Source organism: Natrix helvetica (genome assembly GCF_964273705.1).
Source record: "Natrix helvetica genome assembly, chromosome: 16".
Taxonomy (NCBI): domain Eukaryota; kingdom Metazoa; phylum Chordata; class Lepidosauria; order Squamata; family Natricidae; genus Natrix; species Natrix helvetica.
The window spans coordinates 834335-857850 of record NC_138563.1 but is presented as its reverse complement, the minus strand read 5'-3'; the positions used below and the strand labels follow the sequence as shown (position 1 = coordinate 857850).

Here is a 23516-nt window from a genome sequence, read left to right as displayed (position 1 = left end):
CCCGAGAGGACGCCGGACGTTCCCCCTTCCTTGCACCAAAGATGGAAGGCGAGCGCTTCAGCCGGGCAGGCGTTCCAACGGCCGGAGGAGGCGGAGGGACAGCGGCGTTTCTGAATCCTGCACTGGGGTCACACACACCCCTCCTGTAATTTGAGCCCCGGGGATGTGGGGGAGGTCTAGGCGAAGGCGAGCCCCCTCCCTGGAGGACCTTGAGGAGGACGGTCAAGGCTGCTGCTTTGGTCTCCTTCTACAAACTGTCCCGCCTGGGTCCACAATGAAGAGGCATCGCCATCTAGTGGCCCAAAGCAGGGGGACGTGGGGAGGGAGGGGGGGGACACACGACAAAGGACCAGGTTACCTTCCACCGCGGAGGAAGGAGAAGCCCCCTTACTCTTTGGAGTACGGGGGAAACATCCCAAAGCAAGTCGTTTCCTTCTAAAGCCCTCGGCAGCACCCGATGCAGGTGGGCCAATCTCCCCCCCCCCGGTAATTCAATGCATGAAGCGTTAATGATGGAGACCCCCCCCCTTTCACTCTCTCATGGTTTCATGAGAGAAAGCAGAACCAGTCTTAAACCAGGATTCCTCCTCTTCCTCCTCCTCCTCCTCCTCCATCTGTTTTCTAAGCCACTGCAGGACAGACAGCAATCCGAGATGAGCACAAAGGTCACCCCCCCAACCTCCCCCCCCCCCCGTCTAATTTTGCATCCGGAATGTCCCCCTGCTGCCCCTCCTTGACCTCCCCCCCCCCTTCTCCAGCATCTTCAGGGAGAGGGCACTTATCTCACAGCTCCCCTCCTGGGCCTGGTTTGAAAGGGGTCAGGAAGCAAAGCGGCCCTTTTGGGTTGGAGTATGAGAAAGGAAGGAAGGAAGGAAGGAAGGAAGGAAGGAAGGAAAAACACAATTTAACAAAAGGAAGCTGCTCAGAGCATTTCTGGATGGATCCACCTCCAGTTTGATTTTCTCCACTTGCTCCTTTCCAAACTTTGGGGCAGAAGGGCCCAACGCCTGGGGAGAAATTAGACCCCTTGTGTGGGGAACTGGCCCACCACCCAAAATCCGGCCCCTTGACCAAAGATCGACCCATCTATCAACTTTTGCAAATGGCAACTCGCTTCTCGCTTCTATGTTAGGGTAGTCCGGTTCCCAAACCATTTCTCCCACCCCACCCCCCTATTTTGCTCCTTGTTCCAGCTTGTTTTTGTTAGCGACGGGAGGGGCTGCCTTGCGACAGGTATGATGGGGGGGGGGGTGAAGGGTGTGTGTCGAGGGTCTCTCCCCCGAATTTTTCCAAAAGAAAGTAGCAGGACCCCCTTCATTCTAATCAAACCAGCCAAACCTCACGGGATGGGCTTGTAAAACTCCCTTCTGTAGGTTATTTTGTTATTTAAAGAGAGGTTGGTCATTCTTGAGCATAAAGCAGAAGTCTTCAAACTTGGCAACTTTGAGACTTGTGGACTTCAACTCCCTGGCTGGAGAATTCTGGGAGCTGAAGTCCACAAGACTCAAAGTTGCCAGTTTGGGGACCCCTGGCATAATCTTTTTAATGTTATAAGGCATCTCTTGGGGGCTTGCCTTTGTTTTATCTTACCTATGGTCAGTTGCCACCATCTATGCAGAAGGCACCAGACCCACCTTGGCTCCCCCTCTTTGGGCCCTTCTCCCCCCCCCCCCACTGGCTGCTGCTTCCTCCTCTTCCTCCTCCTCCTCCTCCTCCTCCTCCTCCTCCTCCTCCTCCTCCTCCTCCTCCTCCTCCTCCTCCTCCTCCTCCTTCCCTTCCCTGCCTCTTGGGTGTCCCCCTTGTCCCAAAGGTTCTCAAAATTACCGGGAAAAAAGAAGAAGAAACTCTACCTCACTTTGTCTCTTGCACCAAAAGATACCAAAGATGGTTTTTGTTTCCCTTTTGCAAACAAACTCTTGTGTGTGGGTGTGTATGTGTGGGTGGGTGTCGGGGAAAGAGTGCGTCGGTGTGGACGGGTGCGTGCGTTGTAATAGATAGTTCTATTTTTTAATTCCCTGCATGGCTTCTCTTAAGTACTTGGTTTGCATCCGGACGCTCAGCTTGCCCTGGACAGAGAGGGCACTGGGGGAGGGAGGGGGAAAGACCCTGAACCCCTGTTTTTTCCCCCAAACTGCTTCCCCCACTCACCCCCACCCCGGTCTCTGGCCATCGGGTTCCCAGTGGAAGCTAAGATAATGCACTTTAAGGGACTCAGCTGCTGGGACAGGAGTTCCTTTCTCAACATACCCCAAATGAACAAACAGGATTTTAAAAAAGAGAGGAACTAAATTTGTTTGCCAATTCCAAATGGAAATTTATGGAACGGGGGGGGGGGGGGGGATTACAATTATGCTCCTTCTTATGAGGCTGATAGGTTTCCTTCCTTGGGTCCCTTTTTCACGGCTGACACCGTTTCCTAAAATATTCTGGTTTCCTTTTTTTAAAAAAATATCTGCCCAGGTCTCAAAAATTTCCGAGATTTGTTTTTTTCCCCCACTCGCTTCTGACAACCGGCAGACCGAGTTCTGACCAGCAATCAGCATTATTACCTTTTTAGTTATTATTATTATTATTATTATTATTATTATTATTATTATTATTATTATTATTATTATTATTATTACAGTTTTACCAAAGAAGGTGACTCACCCTGAGAAAATACTGCTCAAAGGTAAAGTAACCAGGCCAAAATAAAAAATAGAGCTGTAAGAAGTCCGTACCAGGACGAATTGTTCCGCTTCTAATTAACGCGTTTTCTAAATGAGTAGCTAAGGTTAGTACTTATATTTGATTGGAGCTTTTCAAAGTTGTTAGGAGAAGATTACCGCAGAAGTGTTGCCCTCTCATATTTTAATCATCTATTTCCTCGCAACTCCCAATATCGGCGCCACCCGCGAAATTACGATAAAACCAGAATATTGTATTTAAATTATATTTTAAAAGCAGTTGACTTCTAAAATATCACCTTGTTTAACCTCTGAAATAGTTTAAAACTGGAAACCTGTCCAGCTTGGGAGGAGCAATTAACAAGAATCCGGCCTTGTTTATGTTACCAAATTCAGACCCTCAGTAGTAACAGCAGCTCAAAAATATGTTCCATGACTCCCCCCCCCCCTCTTCCTGTTAAGATCAGGCTGATAACTTTAAAAACTAATAATTATTCCTGTGCTTTACAGGCAGAGATAAACAGGCAAACTTTTCTATAGCATAAATCAGTGGTTCTCAACCTGTGGTCTGTGGACCCTGGGGAGGGGGGGAGGGGGCTATGGTGTCGTCAGAAGGCTGGAAGAAATGTTATGATTTAAATCTTAAGTATTTGGGGGGGGGCTCCGTGGCTACAATGGGTATTTAAGGGGGGGGGCGAAGAAAAGGTTGAGAACCACTGGAATAAAAGATCTTTTAAAAAAAAAAGACTACCCTGCCATTCAAAAGTAGATTTACTCCCCTTCCTCTTCACTCCCTGGCCAGTGTAAGCTGAGCAGTGTGGTTCCCCCCTGTTTTTGTTTGTTTTTTTAAATCAAAGCAGTGCATTACTATCTATTAATGAATTGAATGTTTCTCCTTCGTTTTGTCAACCGTGCTAACTCTAAAAAGAAAAGAAAAACCAAAGTCTTTTTTTCCCCTTCCCCTTTGCCTGTAAACAAGAAAACGAAAAGACCAAAAAGTTGGAACGAAAGCTGTACATTTTATACCAAAGTTTTCTCTTCTTGAATACCTCATCCTGTAGCTGTTTGTGGTGAAATGTTATTCAGAGAAAGTAAACGTCCTTAAACTGAAGCACAACGGAGCCGTTTTATGCACAGGGGCGAGAGGGGGGGGGATTATGGGAAAGGGGGGTAAACTTAACATATATATTTTTTTTAAAAGGGGGAGATTTCGAGATCTAGGGAAGCGCCTGGAGGTAAGCGTGTCCAGCTGCACCAAATTAGTAACCCAAATTCTGCACGTTAGTAGGGGGATGGCTCACCGACTTACCTCGCTCGCTGCAACCTTTTACTCTTCCCATCCAGCCCGAAGGTTTCTTCTTCAATTTTCCAATCCAAATTTCTTCCTCCATCTACGACATTGGAGGAAATGTTGAGCGGGGCTTTTAAAATAATCTACTTACAAGGGTCTTAAATCCATCCGTTTCGTACGTTAGAAACCTCCCGCGATTGTCTAACTTTAACAACACACACACACAACCATTTCTTTTTTTTTTTTAAATTACAGGGGACACAATCACAACTTTCAAAGGAAAGGAAAGAGTTTAATAACGAGGCAACAGCCTCTAGAGACTACAAACCCACAGAAACCATGCTTCCTCAAGACCCTGAAACCCTTGCAGGCTCAACCCTGGATGAGCCGGGAAGCCTCGCCGGTGTGTTGTAGTAGCTTCCAAGGGTAGGTTCTAACTTGTGGCTCAGGGAGCCTCAACACCCCCCCCCCCTGGGAACGCATGGTAAGGCACTAAACTAAAGTACACGGAATTGTGAGCAGAACCACAAGCATTAAGGTACAATTTTACGTAGCGGGCCTGGAATTCAGCTCCCGTTCGAATCCAGCTCCAGGTTTCTAGACCTCATGGTTCTGGAAACAGGCTGTAAAGCACGCCCTTCGAGGCCAACGGACCTCTTACAAGTCTCACAAGATCAGTCGCATAAAATAGAATGGTTTTAACCCCAGCCCCTTTTCAGGAAAAAAAAAAAACACAACAACCTATAACCAGTTTGTATAATGTAACTCTGGTGGTTGAACTCTTTAAGATCCGATGCCCTTTCATCTAACTGGCACGGCATCCGAACGGCTGAACCAGGAGGAAACGACCTGGGGCGTCACTCATAAGTTGCCAAGACCTTTGCGTCCAAAAAAAAGCAGAAACCAAACACGGGCGGGATTGCATAGGAGACGTGGGCTGTAATTCAGCAAACAGAAGAACAGCACGAGCAGAAGGGGCAAAAGAAAAAGAAAAAAAAAGCAAAGGAACTCCTATAAGGGGGGGGGGAGGAAAAAACCTGGCAGGACAAAAAAAAAAAAGAGATTTAAAAAGGGGGGGGGGAAACACACCCACTGAAATGAATTCCCCCCTCCCCCATACGGGGGGGGGGAAGAGGAGGATTTGAAGAGAGAGCAAAGGGGGGGGGCAGAGAGAAATAACTGTCCTTTTTCCCCTTCATTTTAACTTGGGGGTCTCGGGGAGGGGGGGGTCGACCAGGGATCCAGAGGAACAGCAACGCACGAACTTCTCGGCTGATCCCGACGAAGGTGTGACAGCGTGGAGAGAGTGTGTGTGAGTGTGTGTGTGTGTGTGTGCTAAGGTAGGGCTGTAACAGAATTGAGCTCTTCAGGCCCAGCTTCAAAGGCCGACGGTGGGCCTGGCAAGCCGCAGTCACCAAAAAGCTCAGGGTGAGGTGGGAAGGTAGCACCGAGCAACGGGCTTCCTTCCCGGAGGACAAAAAGGGCCGAAGCCGCTTGGAACCAACTTCAGGCGCGCCAGGGAGGGTTTAGGATTTATTGAAGGCCGCCAACACGGCCCAGATCATCTCGGTGCCCGCTGCCTTGGCGGCCTCCCCCTCGGGGTCCCTATCCATGAGGTCCTTGGACCTATTCATCGCCACATCGTACTTCTCATCCACCAGGCTGGCAAAGACGTTCTCCAGGACGTCCGAGGCGTGGGCCAGGACCAGCAGCGCCAAAGTCCTCCTGTCCATGCGGTGGGGGTCGTTGACCCACCTGTCGAGGAGGCTCTCCTGCAAGCGTTTCACCAGCCGCTGCTTCTCCGTGGTGTTGGTGACCGGGTGGGTGGTCATGTCGAAGAGGAGGAAGTTCTGCTTCTCGGTGGTCAAGATGCCCTTCTCCACCAGGTTCTTGGCAATCCGCTCGCGGACGTTGCGGAGCTGGTACTGCAGCTTGAAGGGGTTCCAGGTTTCACCTGCAAAGGAAAGGACCGTTTGGAGTCAAGACTGTCTGTCCAGAGGACCCAAAAGTTCACTCTGTGGGCAAATTATGACGGAAGCCCCCAGGACAGGACAGCCTGAAACCAGTGGTGGAATTCAAATGTTTTCACTGCCGGCTGTGTGGGCGTGGCGGGGGAAGGATTCTGCAAAATCCCCACTCCCTCCCCACTCTGGGGCCAGGCAGAGATGGCATTTGTCGGTTCTCCGGTCAGAACCTGCTGAATTTCCCCCCGCCTGAAATGTTTCCCTCCCCCTCTCCTCTCTTCCATCCTAGATTTTGAAGATGATCTCCAAAACATATGGATTTATATCCGCCACAAACCAATTCTCTATTTACCTCTGGGGTAAAGTTACACCCAAAATTTTGGATAAAGTTAAAAGCTGACTCGAAGCTCGTGAAAATGAGACAATGGCCAGAATTCCCAACTCTTGGGAGAAACTAATTTGATTTCTTCCTTTGGGGTTGACGATCGTTGCAATTTCTGGACAATGGTTTATAGTTGATTGTGTCTCTAAACCAAGCTAATGCTTCTTCACAATTTAACAACTCACTAATTTCTTTTCCATCCAAATCCACGCATTGCACTGAGACATAAAGTACAACATTTTCTGTTTGTTTGTTTGTTTTAATTTGGATTGTGGTGGCTTGAAAACATGAGTCACAATTGAGCCAGCTTTGGCCAATTTCAACCGGTGCTACAAAAGCCAGGCTCACAGCAACGCGTGACTCCATCCACAGAAACTGGCAGGCTCCGGGAAGGATGTCACCCACACTGCAGGTGCAAGGCAAGCATTTTGAAGGGGCGGCAACGGTTGTGATCCGAGAAGTGGGGACAGCAGCCCCGCAACACAGTCGTCCAATCTCACTTACCAGTGAGCAACTCAATCCAAGTCTGCACCGTCTCGGCCGGCTCAGTGGCCTTGAGATGGCGGAGGGTCTCATCAAGCAGCACATCTCCAGTTGGGGCATCCGACTTGATGAGGACCTGAGCGGGAGAAGGAAGCGGGGGGTCTGTGCGCTGAAGAGGCGAAGGCACCGCGGCCCTTAACAGCGCAGGCGAGCAGGGAAGGCAAATCCTACAGTCAAGGTTCCAAGTAATACACCCCCAACAATGAGAGCTCCAGGGCAGGCACATTCCTCAAACGTTTTATTGGGACATATCGAATCGGCACAGGCTTGGTGGAAAACCGGCTCTAAGTTCCCGGTTTTACACCCAATTAAAAGTCAAACTTTGTCTCCCACAGAGTCTCCAGTCACATGGTCCAATCAGCATATAGTCCAGTTGCCAGGTGACCTCAGTCTCCACCTTTTGAACGCCTGCACCAACCTCCTTGATTCCCAGGGGAAAGAATCTTGTTTTGCCTACAACGCCCCCAGCTATTTCTGCTTGGCCCCTTCGCTCCAGGCTGTGTCAGCCCTGAAGCAAGGTGAAAAGAAACCTCCCTTAGAGGAAAGCTACAGAAAAGAAAATGGCCAGAGTTAAGGCAGATTCAGGGTTGACGCCTACCTTTCGATCCAGCAGGCGTTTTTTCCTCATGGACTGGGGCTCCAGCTGTACCCTCCCTCGCATGGCCAGCTCAATAAGGATGCCCCCTCGCAGCCCCGAAGAAATGCAGTCATTCCAGAAAGATGTGTAGCCCTTAGAGGATGAGGAAAGCAGACGTCAGCGGAGGGAGCTCAACAGTTCCTAAAGGGCACACACAGGTCCTGCCAGGCTTTATGTAAAGGTTCCCCTTGCACATTTGTGCCACTTGTTCCCGACTCTAGGGGGCGGTGCTCATCTCCGTTTCAAAGCCAAAGAGCCAGCGCTGTCCGAAGACGTCTCCGTGGTCACGTGGCCGGCATGACTCAACACCGAAGGAGCACGGAACGCTGTTCCCTTCCCACCAAAGGTGGTCCCTATTTTCCCTTCACTTGCATTTTTTACGTGGTTTCGAACTGCTGGGTTAGAAGCCGGGACAAGTAACGGGAGCTCACTCCGTTACGCGGCGTTGGGGATTCAAACCTCCGAACTGCCAACCTTTCTGATCGACAAGCTCAGTGTCTTAGCCACTGAGCCACCGCAACCCTTTACCCACAGGTTAATTCCCCAGCACATTTTGCACAATTGTTATACATCCTGACACACAAAGGTCAGCCGGAGGTCCTCCCTTAGTTGTCAATTTAATAACGGGAGGAAAAGGCCCCACAGCAGTTCTTGGCAAAAGGGTATGAAAATAGAGAGCAGCAAAAACTATTATTAAATTGAGTAGGAAGACAGTATCCATAAGTGCAGAGTTTAAATTCAAGATATTAAACCTTGTCACTTAGATACGTTGAAGTTCAGTGTCATATTTTACAACCTGCATTCTTGCATCAGGCAAGTGGGGGGGGGGGGGAGAATCAGTCATATTGTATCTAATTTGTTCAAGTTTTTTTCTTTTGCCTGTTGATTCTAAGATTATATAATTATAAGTCAATTAGGATAATGGCTACAAACTTTGCACCATGCCTAATAACCAAGCACGCTAACTGTGATTAATTGCTTTTTTGAAAAAGGCCCAGCTAAGTTAATAATATATTTCCTTAGATTATATTTCCAACTTTGACAGCGGAGATAGGGAGGTTATGCCGGAAATAACAGTAGAAGAGAACATTGAGTGAACAGCTGAAATGTGGACACAAACAGAAAAACAAGCAGGTTTTACAGTTCCTGTATGTCTAGAACACACACACAAATTACTATCAACCTCAAATCTGTCAAATATGCAAATAGTCATAAAACACCAACTTTCCTTTCCTTCTCAACATCCAATTAAATCGTTACACTGTTCCTGAAAGTAATGGGGGGGGGGAAATGGAATTTTAAAAACCATCTGTAGTTTTTAAATGATGCATTTAAATATGTAGAACTTGGTGCTCTTTTGAAAATCTGCACTCAATTCATTGTCTTATGATGCTTATAAATCTCTTGGCAGTTTAGTTGTACTTATTTTTTCTTTCCCTCATTTTGCATCTCTTCTTTCTCCTAAATGGTTGATAGCAAATCATAAGAAGAAGAAAAGGAAATGGGACATTTCTCTCACCATTGCAACAATGGCGGTCTCCTGCTTGAGCAGGGGGTTGGATTAGAAGACCTCCAAGGTCCCTTCCAGCTCTATTCTGATTGGAAGCGATTCTAACTTGTCATTGAAGTACATTGGAATTTAATTCCTTTTGGCTGCATTTCAAGCCAAACACAATTTTATGGTCCATTTATCCTCTATGATTTCTGTCAGTCAAAATGACGCAAATAGAGGATGTTGCAACACCTTTTTACAAGCAAGAGAAGCCAGTCCCGGCTACGTATCTTGGGAATCCTTAAAGTACAGTAAAAAGGTATTTATCCTAGCAATTCTTTTACTTAGTGATTCAATTTGGTGTCCTCTACTGTTAAAAAAAAAAGTTGGGCATTCTTCTACGATCCCACAGCGATGTCTTTTTTCTATTCAGTCTCATTACGATCAGCTTCCAGGTCTGCAAAATTAGGAAATCCAGGATGGGAGATACATCTGGACACTATTAGTAGGGACAATCAGGAAAACCAGCACTAGTTTCTCCCTGAGTGAACCTGCCTCGTGTGTCCGGCATCCCCGTGGAAGAGCAGGAAATGAAGCTCCTGAAAAGTCACAGAACAGGTGTGGCTGGAATTAGGACGCTACAATTTAAAGGGCAAGGAGTTATGTACACAGCACACCAAGGCTAAATGCTGGTTTGTTATGTTACAGCCTCCAAATGCACCTTCCGGGAGAATCATTTCCCCCCCCTCTTATCTGCGATGCCCAAAGGGAGTTTCCGCAGACGTACTTGGCTGGCAAAAAACACAGGCACCAAGTTTCCTATTGTTCCGCCTGGAGGAAGAGAGCCAAGCTGGCACGGGCTGCTGTTTCCTGGTTTTTCATTAAATCGGGTTCTGTTTGTTGAGAACTGAATCAAAAGAAAGTGTCTCTTCTCCTGCCAATGGCATTAAATTAGCATTTCAGGACTTAACGTGGCATCCTTGGCTGACCAGGCCATGAATACATTAGTAAGGATAGCTGGATTGGCAATGCCCAAGGAGGCTCTTGGGAAGTTTGGACTCTCCCGCACCCCTCCTTAAGTCCCGTCAAACTTTTCTAATTAGGAGAGAGTTATGAGCCTTGGTGTTGGCAAAAAAAAAAACTTGGCAGACTGGTTTGCTGGTTAAAACAAATACCAGAGGGATCAGTTTACCGCTGGTTTAAAATGCAAACCATCATAATGAACTCCACTCCTTCAAATGAGCACTGCTAAAACCCCAACTGAATCTTCGATGACCTCAGCCAAAGGGGAATCCGATGCTGGATTTCAATTTTCTGACTTGGCTGATTTTTCTTTGTCCCTTTCGCATCATGTTGCAAAGCTGCTGTGATGTTTTTCTTAACGCTTGTTTAGGAAACTTGGTTTTAGTTGTGCAGAGTTGTTACCAAATTGTATCACTCTTGGGCTTATTTCTGAGTACCTTTTGTTGCTTACGAGCCAAATCTAAATTCCTATACATTGTCAGGAGCCTTACTGGAGAAAAAAGATGGCACAGATCAAGAACTGTAAATAGGAAAGAATCCCCCGCCCCCCCAATGTGAGAGATCCAGTCTGAGCCTACCTCTTTGTCCTTCAGACCCAAAAGCAAGATCTCTTCCATGAGAGTAAGACGGATGTCCTTGGAGTCTCCGGGATCCTCTTCGCCCAAAGTCTGGTTGACCACAGCATGTTCTTCGGCCTCCAGCCGCTTGTCTGCATGCCTCCCGACTTCCACGCGTTTCCCTCGGTGGATCAACGTTGTCATGGCTTCTCTGCTGGGTGTGTAAGCCTAACAGAAATGCAATTGTGTAAACAGCGGCTGACTGTGCCATCTGTGCTCACCTGCCAGGCCTCTCTCAACGACCGGTGTGAAGAAACCACCCAAATCCCAGGCAAGTTCCCCATAGCCACCCCCCTAATAGACGATGGGCCCTGCCCCACACACTTGACTCAATCCCCAGAACCTAGATCACATTCTCTGTGGGGAAGCGAGGGACAGATCCTACGCTCAAGACAACATGATTCCTCCTGCGTGAACTCAAAGAAAACCCCAGCTCATCTATTATGCTAAACCATCGTTTGCTCAATCATGTTTTAATAAATCAACCACAAGGTAACTGAAGTATCAAATAACCCCCACGGGGATTTGAAAACATCAGACTAATCGTTTGATAAAGCAACATACAAGCTTTGCTCATTAGCTTACCAAGGGTGGTCAATAAGCAAGTTCTAGACTTGGTTTCCATGGGATCCAGATGTGTTGGGACCAGAGTTCCCAGAATTCCTACGCCAGTGAGAATTCTGGGAGCTGTAGTACCAATACAATCCAAAGACTATTTATTCCCCCTTCTCTTTTTTCTAAATGCTGACCACAGAAAGGATAATATTTCAACTACCTTGGTAGAGGCAGCAGGTTAAAGCTGGAAAGGACTATACAGGATCACAGTCCTTATTGAGGAACCACTTTGCCAAAGAACCTGATGCTGAGAGCCTCCCTTATTTTCCCAGCCAGATTATGAGCGCGAACGTTTTTTTTAAAAAATGGTTTTTTAAGATATTGTAAATCCGTAAGATAGGCAAAATAGGCAGCAGCCTCCAAGGCTCGTTCAGGGAGCACTTAGTCCATGGAAGAGGGCCCAATCTTGAGCAAACAGGAACCTGGCAGCATCAGGTGAGGACACCCCTTGCGGGTGATGAAAGAGGAACTGTGTATATGTGGCAGCCAAGGGGCAGAAAAGAAAGGCTGTATTCCTGAGCCTCTCGGGTGGAAATAGATCATGGCAAATGTCAGTTTAAAAGGTTACCCCTTCAGGAGTTTGGGGCAGGAAGGAGAAACAAGCCATCCCAACTCTGGTTTCACAAGGACCAAACCCTCCAGGGGAAAAGGGCTTGAATACACGTGTTCCCTCTTTCTTACGCTCTCCAAATAGAGACCTACACCACAAACGCCGAGGGGGCTGCAGGGTCAGCCGCCAGCCCCTTTTGCACAAGACCCTCCTCGTTTGCAAGCTGCTCCTCCGTTATAGGCAGGGCTGGTTCCCCATTTGGGGTGGGGGAGGCAGAAGAGAAGCCCACCCCTCACTTCCACCTGCCAATGAAAGAAACCTTCCCCGCTCCCCATCTATGGCTGCTTTACTTCCCCCCCCCTCCCCCACATCCCTTGCACCAACCCTTACCCGCACGCCTGGCTGTGCCTTCCCAGCCGCTGCTCAGGCTCCCTTCCTCGCCCTTCTCCGCCTTCCTGGGGCAGCCGGCAGCCCCGGTAGCCGAGCGTGCCCTGACTTCCTGGGTCACCTACGGGAAGGAAGGAGGCGAGAAGAAAAGTCCCAAAGGCTCCCCCATCGCTTCCTGGTGTCCCCGGGAAACGTATCCCGGTAGTCGCCGTGGGCCAATGGGAGAGGAGGCAGCCGCGCAAAGCGCCAATCGGATGCCGGGGGAGGCGGGGATTCCCTCACCCTCCCCTCTCCCCCCACCCCCCGCTGGCTACTCGCAAACTTGCCAAGGGGGAAGGATGGATGGTCCGGGAGGGAGGTGGGACCAGGGGGCCTGATTGACGGGCGCGGCGGCCAATAGGGGCGCGGAGACTGGCTTCTGGCCTGGCCGACGCGCCTGAGGGAGAATGAGTGCCCCTCCCCCGGTGAGGTGTGGGAGTTTGAAACATGAATAAACACAATAAATAAATAAACAAATAAAATAAACAAATAAATAAATCTGTTTCTCAAGCGGCTTTTTTCCTTCCTGTGGGCCCATGAAGGAGACCCCCTTGTTTACACACACAGCACACACACATACACACACACTGAGGCCCGCCTGAGAGACCCCGGCCCAGGAGAGGGCAGGCCTGAGGGCTGGGAGTAGAGCCTCCAGCTGCAGGGCCAGTCTCCCTTCCTATCAGGATCCCAGCCGGATAAGGAGACCGGGGCCTGGCATGTTGTGGGGAGAGGGGAGGGGGGGTCCTCGCATTCAACACACCCTGATTAAACTCTGCCTTGGCCTGCTGGGTCTCTCTCTCTCTCCGGAGGTGCCTGACAGGCGCTGATTCCAGGGGGGAGGGGGGAGGGGGGCTCCACTCAGCGCCTGGCAGCTGAGGAGAAAAAGGCGGGAAAGGCTTGGGCGGGGGAGGGGCTTCCGGAAGAAGGGGCAGGGCAACTTTAAGACTTGTGGACTTCAACTCCCAGAATTCTGGCTGGGGGATTCTGGGAGTTGAAGTTCCCAAGGTTGGACACCCCTGCTTTAGGCGAAGAGGAGCCCCCCCCCCAAAGACCCCCTTAACTCTGGTCCCCTCACCCCGCCTGGCTTCTTGGGGGCCCAGGTATTTTTTCTTCCTGCGCCCCACCCCAGGCAAGGCTTTGTGACGGGCCCTCGTGGCACAGAGGGGGCCCCAAATCCCAGGCAGCTAAGGCCTCGACTTGCAACGGTTCCCTTAGCGTCCGTCCGAAGATACAACCACACTGAGAAAAAAGGGACTTTTCACACTTAATGGCCATTCCACAGGCAACCCCCGTGATCACGTGATCAACATTCAGCTGCTTGGCAACTGGCTTATACTATCACAACGGTCTCGCTTAACGGCAAAAATGTTGGGCTCAAATGTAGTCATAAGTCGAGGACCACCAGCAATCCCCCTCTCCCCCCTCCCCCAGGCTGGTGGGTGGGATGCTCCCCCGGGTCTCTCCCCATGAAAGCCTCAAGTCTTTTAAATGAAACAAAAACAGGAGCCGCATAAGTTTCAGTGGCTTTAATCTTTTTGAAAACGCATTCTTGAAAACATCCAAAGATGCAAAGCAGCCAGCAGGAAAAAAGAAGACGGAGGGGGAAGAGAGAAAGGAAAAGCGGCCACCTAGAACTCCTCCTTGGGCTGGCTAATTTTCTTCCGTTTGGGACTGAGGTCTTGGCTAGATGAGAAATCCAGAGGATAAACCTGGAAAGAGAGAGAGAGGAGGGGAGCCAAAAACAGATGCATCTGCTGCAGAATACAAATTGTTTTATGAGAATTCCCTCTTCCTCCTCCTCCTCCTCCTCCCTTTTATTGTTCTCGTTTTCATTGATTGCAAATAAACGGTTCTGCCTTGGCTGAATGGCTGAGCGGGGCAGGTCCAGGAATGGTAACCCCCGTGGAGGTTTTTTTTAAATTTATTTTTATTCATTTATTGATACCCCGCCTTTATTATCGTGATAAATAACTCCAGGCACACCTAATACTGCTCCCTCATTTTAAGGGAAAGTCTTGATGCTCCTGGCAGGCAGATCTTTCCCTCCGAGGCTTAATGAGATCAAATAGGAATTGTCAAACCCTGCTTCCCCCTTGCAGAGGACGGGGCACCCAAAGAACAGCCGGGGAAATGTTTGCCCGTTTAATACACAATCACAACCGCAGTCACAACTCCACTTCCCTTTGGAGCTAATATATTCCAGCCAATGTGTTCTATCACTTCTTTTGGTGTGTGTGCTCAATTTGCCATTAGACCTGAAAGCGCCACGAGCATTAGCAGCCACTCGTTTATACAAGGGAAGTGCCGGAACATGTAATTCTTTACTTAGGCTGCAGGTGATGAGAAAAGGCCTGTAAATTCTCAGCCATTGCCGCCAAAAAAGGGGAGAGAGGAAAAGGTGTCTTTGGCTCCAATCCGGCCGGCGTTTCACATCATGCAAGCACGGCTGAACTTTAGGGGACTTTATTCTTCGGTAAACATGAAGAATGTGGCACAACGCCAATAAAAACATCGATGGAGATTAAATGGAGGGTTCGGCAGAAAAATGCAAGATTGGCCGTCTCCGGCAAACCTGTTTTAAGATTTAGGGTATCGTTTCAGTGAATGGATGCGGATTTGATTGAGAATTAAGCCTCACTAATGTTGCGGGAAGTGCCTTGGAATATAAGTAATAAGGTGGATACCGCTATCCAAAATAGGTTGATCCTCCACCAGTGAGGGACTGTGAGAGGTGGGGAAATTTATTATTACGCAAAAACACAGATTATTCTATTACAAAAAGAAATGGTTGTAGGACAGGGAATTGTCAGGGTATCAGTCCCAAACTTTACATGGCCGGAAAAGAGACACCAGGAGGCTCCTAAGAAGGCCTGGCTACCTTTGGTGTCACACCTCTTACATGCACAAATGTGTGGCTGTTCACCCCAGAACAACATTTTGCGATGGCTCCAGAGCTTCGAGCAGAACTAGAGCTGTGCTCGGTTGCATGGCTTTGTGTTTTATCACATCCCTGGCTGGGTATATTGCAGCAGCTCCGACTTTGCTCACTTATTTTGTAGAGTGCGTTTCTGACTGCGGCTATGGTCCAAGGCATAGTTTACCCGGGAGCAAGTGTGAGTAAAGAACTGCAAGGCAAATGTGCAGAGTCATTAAACGGATGGGCAGCAATGAACCTCTATGGTCCCACCAGCCACCTCCCTTTACAAAACGGATCTTTCAAGAGGTCAGACTTTCTATTTACTCTGCCAAAATCCTGCCTGGAGAAAGGAGGGGGGGGGGGTCTAAGTGCAGCACAGAAGCACTTACAGGCTTCTCCAGTTCTGAGCTCCTTCTCTTCTGGGCTTCGGCCCCCTTGGATGGTCTCTGCTTTGTGTTTTCCACGGCGGCACCCTTGACAGAGACAGAGGAACTGTTACTCCAGAAGCAAAGCCTGCAGACGGCTATTAAGACGCTCGTGAGGCATCTGCAGGCTGTTACTCTTCCTCAGCTTGTGCTAAAAAATTAATGAAGGGCTCTCTAAAAGTGGCGACAGTAAGGGCAAGCCGTAGCTTGGTCCTGATGACATGTGATTTACTTCCCCTGCTGTACATGCTAAAGGGCACTTCTTAAGTTGCTGATTCTGGCAGAATCTTTCCCACAATGCTTATAGGTGGACAATTTTATATCAATCAGGCATTTGGCTGGTGCAAAGAGGGTGTGTGTGTGTGGTTTTTTTTTAGTAGCACTTTGTATGATGGATGGGAAGATCTGCAAAGATTCAGACTGACCTAAAGGTTCTTTCTGGAACACTTTCTGCTGGAAACTGGGAATTCGGGGTGGGAGTTTTTATAAAGCCCGCACCCCCCCCCCACCCCAAAACTGGCTTTCACTCCAGGCATTTAATCTCTTAATCAGTACCGTTTTCTCTTCACCTTGCAGACAATCAAGAATGAGGGCTGGAAGCCTTCCTGGGTCTGATTTGACTTCACGCTTTTTCATTAAAAAGCTGGTGTGAAGACCAGAAGAGACACTGAGGGCTTCCACTTAGCTATGCTCAGATTTCCCATCTCGGATCCTAGCTGTCCAGATTTAAAGTCAGTCTAAAAGTCTATGCGACTTAGCATGCGGTCTTAAGACGTTCACAAGAAAAGATCAGTGTGAGGATAAAATAAGATCACGGGTTGTGAGAAAATTTGTTGTAGGAATTAATATTTCATTAACAACAAACATAACAAAGTCAACCCAGTTATGGGAACAGTAACAAAATGGAGATACCAGGGAATTAATTCAAAGTTAGGAGAATACCGTAAATTAAGAACTAACAATTGATGCTGTCAGGCCTGCATGACTATCAGTCTGATCTTTTAAAATAATGTGTGTTTAAGAATAAAACACTTACTACGTTTCGCATAAATTTTTTCCCGCTTCGGGTCCTACTCTCGGTGACTTCAAGTTCTGAGGTCTTGCTTATTAAATGATCCACCTAAAGAGAGTTAAACAACCAAATGGTTACTGGCTAAACTTTAACAGACCACATTTCTGCTTTTTTCAGACTGAAGAGTTGTGGACCACAAGCTATTGGGGAACTGGTATGACAGAGGTTTTTGTCCATACAAAGGCTAGCTTCAAAGTGAGCCTTGAATGCTAAATACAGTTTTGTTCAGAAGCTTCAGTTGGGCCGTCTGATGTTTTGTGCTTTAAGAATCATTTGCCACGCAGCAAATAAAACAAAATTAAATTAATTGGGAGTTGAGAAGCTATCCCAGCACAGCATGGCTAGAGAAATAAATTCATAATGGCACAGGCTGGAACTACTGGGGTAAGCAGCACGTTCCTGCACTCAAGTAGCTGAACCAGTTTTCTTCTTTTATCCCGTGGGGAGAGCAGGGATGTTGGGAAAGAAAACTGAGCTTTTGTACCTTAGAATTACTGATGGGGCAGCTCGGGTATTCTTCTGTGATTTTCTCTTCCTCTGTGCAAATTAGGTCTGGTTCTGTAAAGGATTATGCAATTCTTCAGAATGAACGATAATTAGACTTTTGAATTGCCTTAATACATTTTCAAAATCAGGCCAAAGGAGTCACACTGGTCTCTGTGCAGGAAGCAGAGCTGAGAGATTGTGGTGCAGGACAGTTGTTCCCCTCCCTCCATTTCCCAAGGTTAGCAAAGTACCTGGGGTAGCTAAATATTTCTCTGTCCGCATGTTTAGTTCCAAAAAACCTGTCCCAACTCAATTTGCATCACCCAGGGTTTACGTGCATGAGAAAGACAACTATTTAAATTCAACAAAACAAACAAATGAGAATGAAATATGCTTTCCAGTCAGAAGGACTTTTCATGGGGGCAGAATTTAACCCTCTACATTTGCATCATCTTTCTGGAGGTGAAAATAGGCATTTGAGTATTTGTTTTGCTGTCTTCTTTTTAAATCTCGTGCTTATTTTTCAAACATACACGATTCACATTAAAAGCATTGAGTTCACAACTTCATCTGATGCCCAGAAAAAGCAAGGCAACTGAGATGAATGCCCAATTTTTTTGATACAGAAGAAAATCCTATGCCATGTGTACCTTCTGGGTGCAGCTTCCTGCTTGCATTCTTCTGTCCTCCTGTTTTATTTTCTGGCACAAAATCTTCCTGTGTAAAGTACACAAAACAAGGAATGTCTTCCAGCGGAAGTGTTTTGATGATTTTGAAGACGGGCAATGCAAGTGGCATTATTGTGACCCACAGCATAACATAAAACGTATTTCTTCAAGCATACAAGTAAACCCCAACACTCTTACATCCATTTTTTGATGCTGGTCTTCCTGAAGGTGCCAGCCCTGCACGGAAGCAAGGCTGGCGTCCTCCTTTAGGATGGCTTTGTCCACACGCTCCATGCGGTCCTTCTCGGTGGTCACTTTCACTTTCAGCATATGAAATGGGGTGGGAACCTCCCCAACATTGAGGTACATCGGCTCCCCCTCAAAGGCCATCCCTTCGCAGTCGCCCTCTTTGAATCCAGGGGGCTGGTAGTCAGGCGGCGTAACTGGAAAGAAAATAATCCATGCTCTGCCATGAGATATGTTGATTAGTTTGACCTATCTCCCTTATTAGATGATATTAAGAGTTTAAAGATACCTTCATCATAATAGAACAGCTTCATTGTCAGGCAGACATTATCAGGCAGCGGGCCCAGGTTTTGCATCAGGATATAAATCTTCCGGATGAGCAGGATACTTGCTTTCTTAGTATCAGCGCATGTGATGCTCGATTGACTCTGCTGACTAAAAGCACAAAGTAGCCGGAGTTGTGTTACGAGGCCAAATAGGCTCATCACCTCCCCTAAAAAGGAGGATCAAGAAGTTTTAGCTTCTGTAAACACAGCTCTATCCAAGGCGTTCCCTCGCACCTAGCTGTGTTTGCAGACAGGTCTTATCCCAAAGAGAGCAGAGCAAGAGCAGCAAAACAGTTCTTGACGAGGAGGGTTAGGGAAATTAGACACAAACAGGAGTACAAAGTGTGCAAGGTGTGGAGACGGTACATAAAATTGTGTGCCTCTCTTGAATGTGGTGTGGTGCAACTGCAACACAACCTGATTCAGCAGTGGACACGAAAGGCAGGATGTTTTCACAGAATGCCACGATCTAATTTATGACTATTACTCCATAGGATGTGGTGTTGTTCTTTCCACTCACTTAAGTAGTTTTAGAAGGGAATTAGTCAGATTCATCACGGAAGATAAATCTATCAGGGAGGACAAACCAGGAAGGCTGGATGGGACAGGTCAAAGGGCATTTGAGCATGAATACCAATTGTGGGGAGTAGGATGAGGGGGCGAGGCTGCCTTTCCGACAGCTTCTGGAAATAAAATCCTGGGCTTGCATGGTGAGTTAGGGGTCTTCTTAATTCTAGAAGGCAAGCCTATGTTTGCAATTTTTGTATTTCTGCGGTATTTCGGAGGTGGTCAAAGATGTTTTTGATAATATTTGTTGCAACGACCCTATTTAGACTTTGTAACAAGCCCATTCTTAGTGAGGAATTGTTATGAAACAAATGTACATTTTCCTTGTCAACAAACACACCCAGGTTAGTGGTTCAGGTTCCAAAATCAAAGCATATATTTCTCCACATTTTACTGGGACAAACAGCTAGAAAAATATTTTACTTTAGTTCTTTGATGAAGAGGGAAAAATAAAAGCATACCTTCTGAAATCCATTGAAGGTCCTTTGTCTGTGTATTTGAACTTAAACTGGTAACATTCTGTAACCGTCTAATACAAAATGCAGCAGTTATTTATCTAGCACTCAGGGAGAACTGTGAGCGAAATGGCAGGATCAAATCTATTTTGCAACGCCAAGAAACAAATTTCAAAGCCTTGTGCATAAGATAGATTCGGGGAACATCATTTTGCACACACAAAAACTCAAACAGTAGGTGGTTTCTTAATGGTCCAACTAAAACTATAAAGTGGGGGGGGGGGGTACGAGTCTTCAGTATGCTTACAATAATATAATACAGAGGTAGAGTGACACCTAGTGGTTTGTGGCTTTGTTATTTTCTGTGTCAAGGAAAGTATTTTTTATAAGGAAAAAGAAAATTGTTCCCCAAGAACAAAAGAGATAACTCATCTCTTTCTAGCTCCAGGGATGATGGTTCATATTACCTTGATGTTAGAGTACATGAAAAGCTTTAAGTATCCACTTTTATCAAATTGTTCCTTGTAATAAATCTCTTTATAAAAATTTTAATAGATGTTTTGATGCAAATCAAAGCGCCCAATCACAAAGTTTATAAGAAATGACATGGAAGACATACCTGGGGATCCTCCTGGTTGGTATAGACCTGTATTCAGTGATAAACAACAAAATGAAAATCAAGCAAAGAGAAAGGGAAGCTTTATTTCCATATGTGGAATATATGTTTGCCAAACTTACTGCTAAGACGATTAATCTGAGCTGTTTAAAAGACAAGCAAGAAAGAAATTGTTATTAGAAGGGTTTTCATATTTGTAAAACTGTGGCCCATTAAAGACAAAAGGCCAACTTACATATTTTTTCTGCAGGGCATCGTAACATCCTAGCATCCTGCAAAAAAGTTAAATAAGATTGAGGCTTTAAGCTTAGCTTTTTCATGCATGAACTGAAAATACACTTGAAGTATACTAATTGAAACAAAAAATACGCAGTGGTGCCAGACTATGCAACTTTTTCCATATAGTATTCGTGACCGTTTACCAGTAGGTTTGGTTAAGAAAGCCAATTTATATAATTTTGCATGAAGCATAACATTAATCTAATTGAAAACATGTTTCTTTTGTAATACCTCATTCCCAAGACTTATTATATGCCCCCATTATATACATGGGAAACATGTAAATTTGCAAAAGTGTCATTTGTTTTCCGCTGGCCACCCCTGCCAAAGGACACAAAGCTGCTGGAACCTGCAAATGATAGAAGATGTACCATTTCACGAGCTGGCTGGACCCGGGGCATTTTTTATCCTCTTTTAGGATCTTCACGCAGAGATCTTGAAAGACACAAACAAACCACCAGCATTAATTACAATTAAACTTTTGACTGACTGATCTAAAATACTTTGCTTCTCTGAAATCTGACTTGTAGACCCTCTTGCCTTGTTTGATGGCTGCCAGGGTGGAGGCCATTGACATCGCCCTCATGATGCCATCATGCAGGGAAATTACACAATCCATAGGACATCATCATGCATCTGCAAAATCTCCCTGATTAGGAGATTCAAAGATCCAAAACTTTCCATGCAAAATATGCCAGTAGTAGCCCTACACCCCATAGTCTTGAAAATGGAACTATTTTTTTAAAAAAGCTGCTCTATAAGAAATGAAACCTCCCTTCCTTCCCCCCAGAAAAGTTTCGGTTATTTTAACTTCCTGCTGCTCGCCAGCCTAGCTAAAAGTTCACATTGGTTTAGGGAATTTTAAAGTAACTTTTTCCCTTTCATATACAATATATATATATATATATATATTTAAACAACTCAGTGTCATTACTTGAGCATGACTGATTCCTTTGCAAACCAACCTATCCATTTACGTATATCAGGGGTGTGTCCAGGTTTGGCAACTTTAAGACCTGTTGACTCCCAGAATTCCCTAGCCAGCCATGCCAGGGTTAGGGGATTCTGGGAGTTGAAGTCCACATGCATGGCTGGCTGGAGAATTCTGGGAATTGAAGTCCCCAGGTCTTAAGGTTTCCAAGCTTGGAATACTTTATATATTTTCTTTATTGCATTTAAATGCTTTTTTTTTTTCTGAGAAAGGACTCTCCAAGGAGCAGGTGGGATCATCGATGGTGTAGACAGACTTCTTCTCAAAGGTCCATCTTCTCTCTTGGAGCCTCTAAGCTTCTCCACATCCTTCCAAAACCGTTTTCCAGCATAATTTCCCCTTCTTTTTGCCCCAAATCCATGGAAAGGGCATTACCATCTAAATATCTCGTCCCATAGGCAGATTCGGGCAAAATGCCCCTGAGATAGGTGATACAGGAGACAGAGATGGCCAGCAGCCGCTTCACCAACATGAGGGATTGCTGTTCGGTGGCAATTTTGGTGGGGAATATGGCCGCAGTCTAGAAAAAAAAAAGAAATCCTTGATTTTCCGGGCTAAAGGATCCTAGATTTCAATCCTGGGTGGGATCTGTCTTCAGGCGCCTCAAGCATACCAGAGGATTCCTTTGTTTCTGCAAAGTTGCCATGTCCTTTTCTAACGGGATATTGCAATCCTCTGTTAATAAAAATAAATGAAAGGATTGGTTAGTCCTGGGCTGTTAAGGGGAAGAATAAGGGGAAATGGCTGCCTTCCCACAATGCCCTAAGCCAGGGAAGTCCAATCTTGGTAACTTTAAGGCTTGTGGACTTCAGCTCCCAGAATTCCCCAGCCAGCATGGGAATTCTGGGACTTGAAGTCCCCAGGTCTGAAAATTGCCATCTACCCTAAGCCATCATTCTAGTTGCCAAACCAGGATGGCTAAACAGGTTGAGGAAGGTGACCTTCAAGAAGAACCAGTTTTGAAGGGAGCAATTATGTCTTCCTGGAATAGAAGTTTCAGGATTTATTGTTGTGAAGATGCCACAGTTTCCCAAAGTATGGAGAATTGCACAGTCCTCCATCTTCCCCCACCCCTCAGGACCTCAAAGTAGCTGCCATATTGGGAAAAGCCAGCTGGAGGGTGATGCTGAGTGCATCTCCCAGACCCTCCTGGCTATCCTCCATTTTTGCTGCCCTTCCATTCCTAAGAGAAAGAGAAAGCTTGGCCCCTGAGGGGGAACCAAGGTTAGCCTTCGCCATCTTGTTCACCACAAAGGTTCAAGATGGCAATCAAGAGCCAGTGGATGCAAAAGGGGCCAGAACCAGCCATTCTCCTCACAGCCAGCAACCATGGCCAGTGCAGGAGAGAAGAAATTGGATTGCCTGGTTGGAGGAATCTGGAGCCCCCATGGCACAATCTAGAAACACTGCTGTGAGGAGCAATACATTAACACCTATTATTGTGTGTTTTCTTTTTAAAAAAAGGACATTGGGAAAGGGGAGAGAAGGCCCACCATGAGGGGGGAAAATGGCCGCCTGGGGCTGCTCCCTCCCTCAAACATGAGGCGCCTTTTCACCTTTCCCGCCTTTTTTCCCTCAGGCAGCCCAACGGTTGCCCCCTCCCCCTCCCCCTGGCTTTTCCCGCCTTTTTTCAAAGCAGGCTTGGCTGCTGATTGGATCCCTGCCCAATGACGTCACGCAGAATGACATCACGTGTCTGTGATATCATGTATCCCCACTGAGGATTTTCTTCTAAGTTGGAATCTCCTCACTTTTATATAAATATTATATACAGATTAGAGATAGAGACAGAAATAGAGAATCTGGTGGTGACTTTATTATTTAAAGATTGGGGTTTTTTTGGCCACCCATTGCCAGCATTTATATTTAATACATGTCTGTCTTTATTAGTTAAACTCATATAGTTTCCTGGGTCATATACGTGACTTTTTAATATAATTGTTTAAGGGCGATTTTAAAAGCCTCCTTAAAAACCAGAAGGCAACTTTGGCCAGCTGTTCCCTCCTGGATGGGTTGGGACTGCAAAGCCCATCTCCATCCCAAATCAGCATGTTCAATGGACAGAGAAGGATGGGTTGTTGAACCCTTTTCCCAGGTCAAGGGAGGGAGGGGGGGGAGAATAATGCTGCGACTACAATACCCATTATTCATGATGGTGGATAATAGTTAATGCGCCATCATTTTTCAGGGCTAGGGTAGAATGATGTTTTTTTCTGCCCCTGTATTCTCTTATCTGTTTTTCTTCTTTTCTTTGGGACAACA

General features: G+C 46.6%; 2 protein-coding genes across 2 annotated transcripts; both read right to left on the bottom strand.

The window, feature by feature from the left end:
- Positions 1–4228: 4228 nt before the first annotated feature.
- On the bottom strand, positions 4229–12380 carry GOLPH3L (golgi phosphoprotein 3 like). The gene is made up of 5 exons (XM_081968404.1): positions 12171–12380; positions 10577–10783; positions 7445–7576; positions 6808–6922; positions 4229–5911 (listed from the first exon to the last, which is right to left on the bottom strand). The coding sequence occupies exons 2-5, from the start codon at positions 10757–10759 to the stop codon at positions 5484–5486; spliced, it is 858 nt and encodes a 285-aa protein (XP_081824530.1). The 5' UTR covers positions 10760–10783; positions 12171–12380; the 3' UTR covers positions 4229–5483.
- Positions 12381–13785: 1405 nt separating this feature from the next.
- HORMAD1 (HORMA domain containing 1) lies at positions 13786–21900 on the bottom strand (the record flags this gene model as incomplete). The annotated part of the gene is made up of 14 exons (XM_081968384.1): positions 13786–13915; positions 15513–15596; positions 16585–16668; positions 17105–17178; positions 17757–17823; positions 17973–18217; positions 18310–18455; positions 19375–19442; positions 19988–20014; positions 20107–20127; positions 20220–20256; positions 20635–20698; positions 21630–21774; positions 21868–21900. 14 exons carry the CDS (start codon positions 21898–21900, stop codon positions 13835–13837), a joined length of 1176 nt encoding a protein of 391 aa, XP_081824510.1. The 3' UTR covers positions 13786–13834.
- Between the last annotated feature and the right edge of the window lie 1616 nt (positions 21901–23516).

Excerpts from the sequence above, each read along its gene's own strand:
- GOLPH3L (XM_081968404.1), bottom strand. The coding sequence starts at position 10,759 with ATGACAACGTTGATCCACCGAGGGAAACGCGTGGAAGTCGGGAGGCAT. Across the intron at positions 7,577-10,576 it reads TGGGTCTGAAGGACAAAGAG|GGCTACACATCTTTCTGGAA; the intron begins GTAGGCTCAGAC and ends TCATCCTCTAAG. Across the intron at positions 6,923-7,444 it reads AACGCCTGCTGGATCGAAAG|GTCCTCATCAAGTCGGATGC; the intron begins GTAGGCGTCAAC and ends TCTCCCGCTCAG.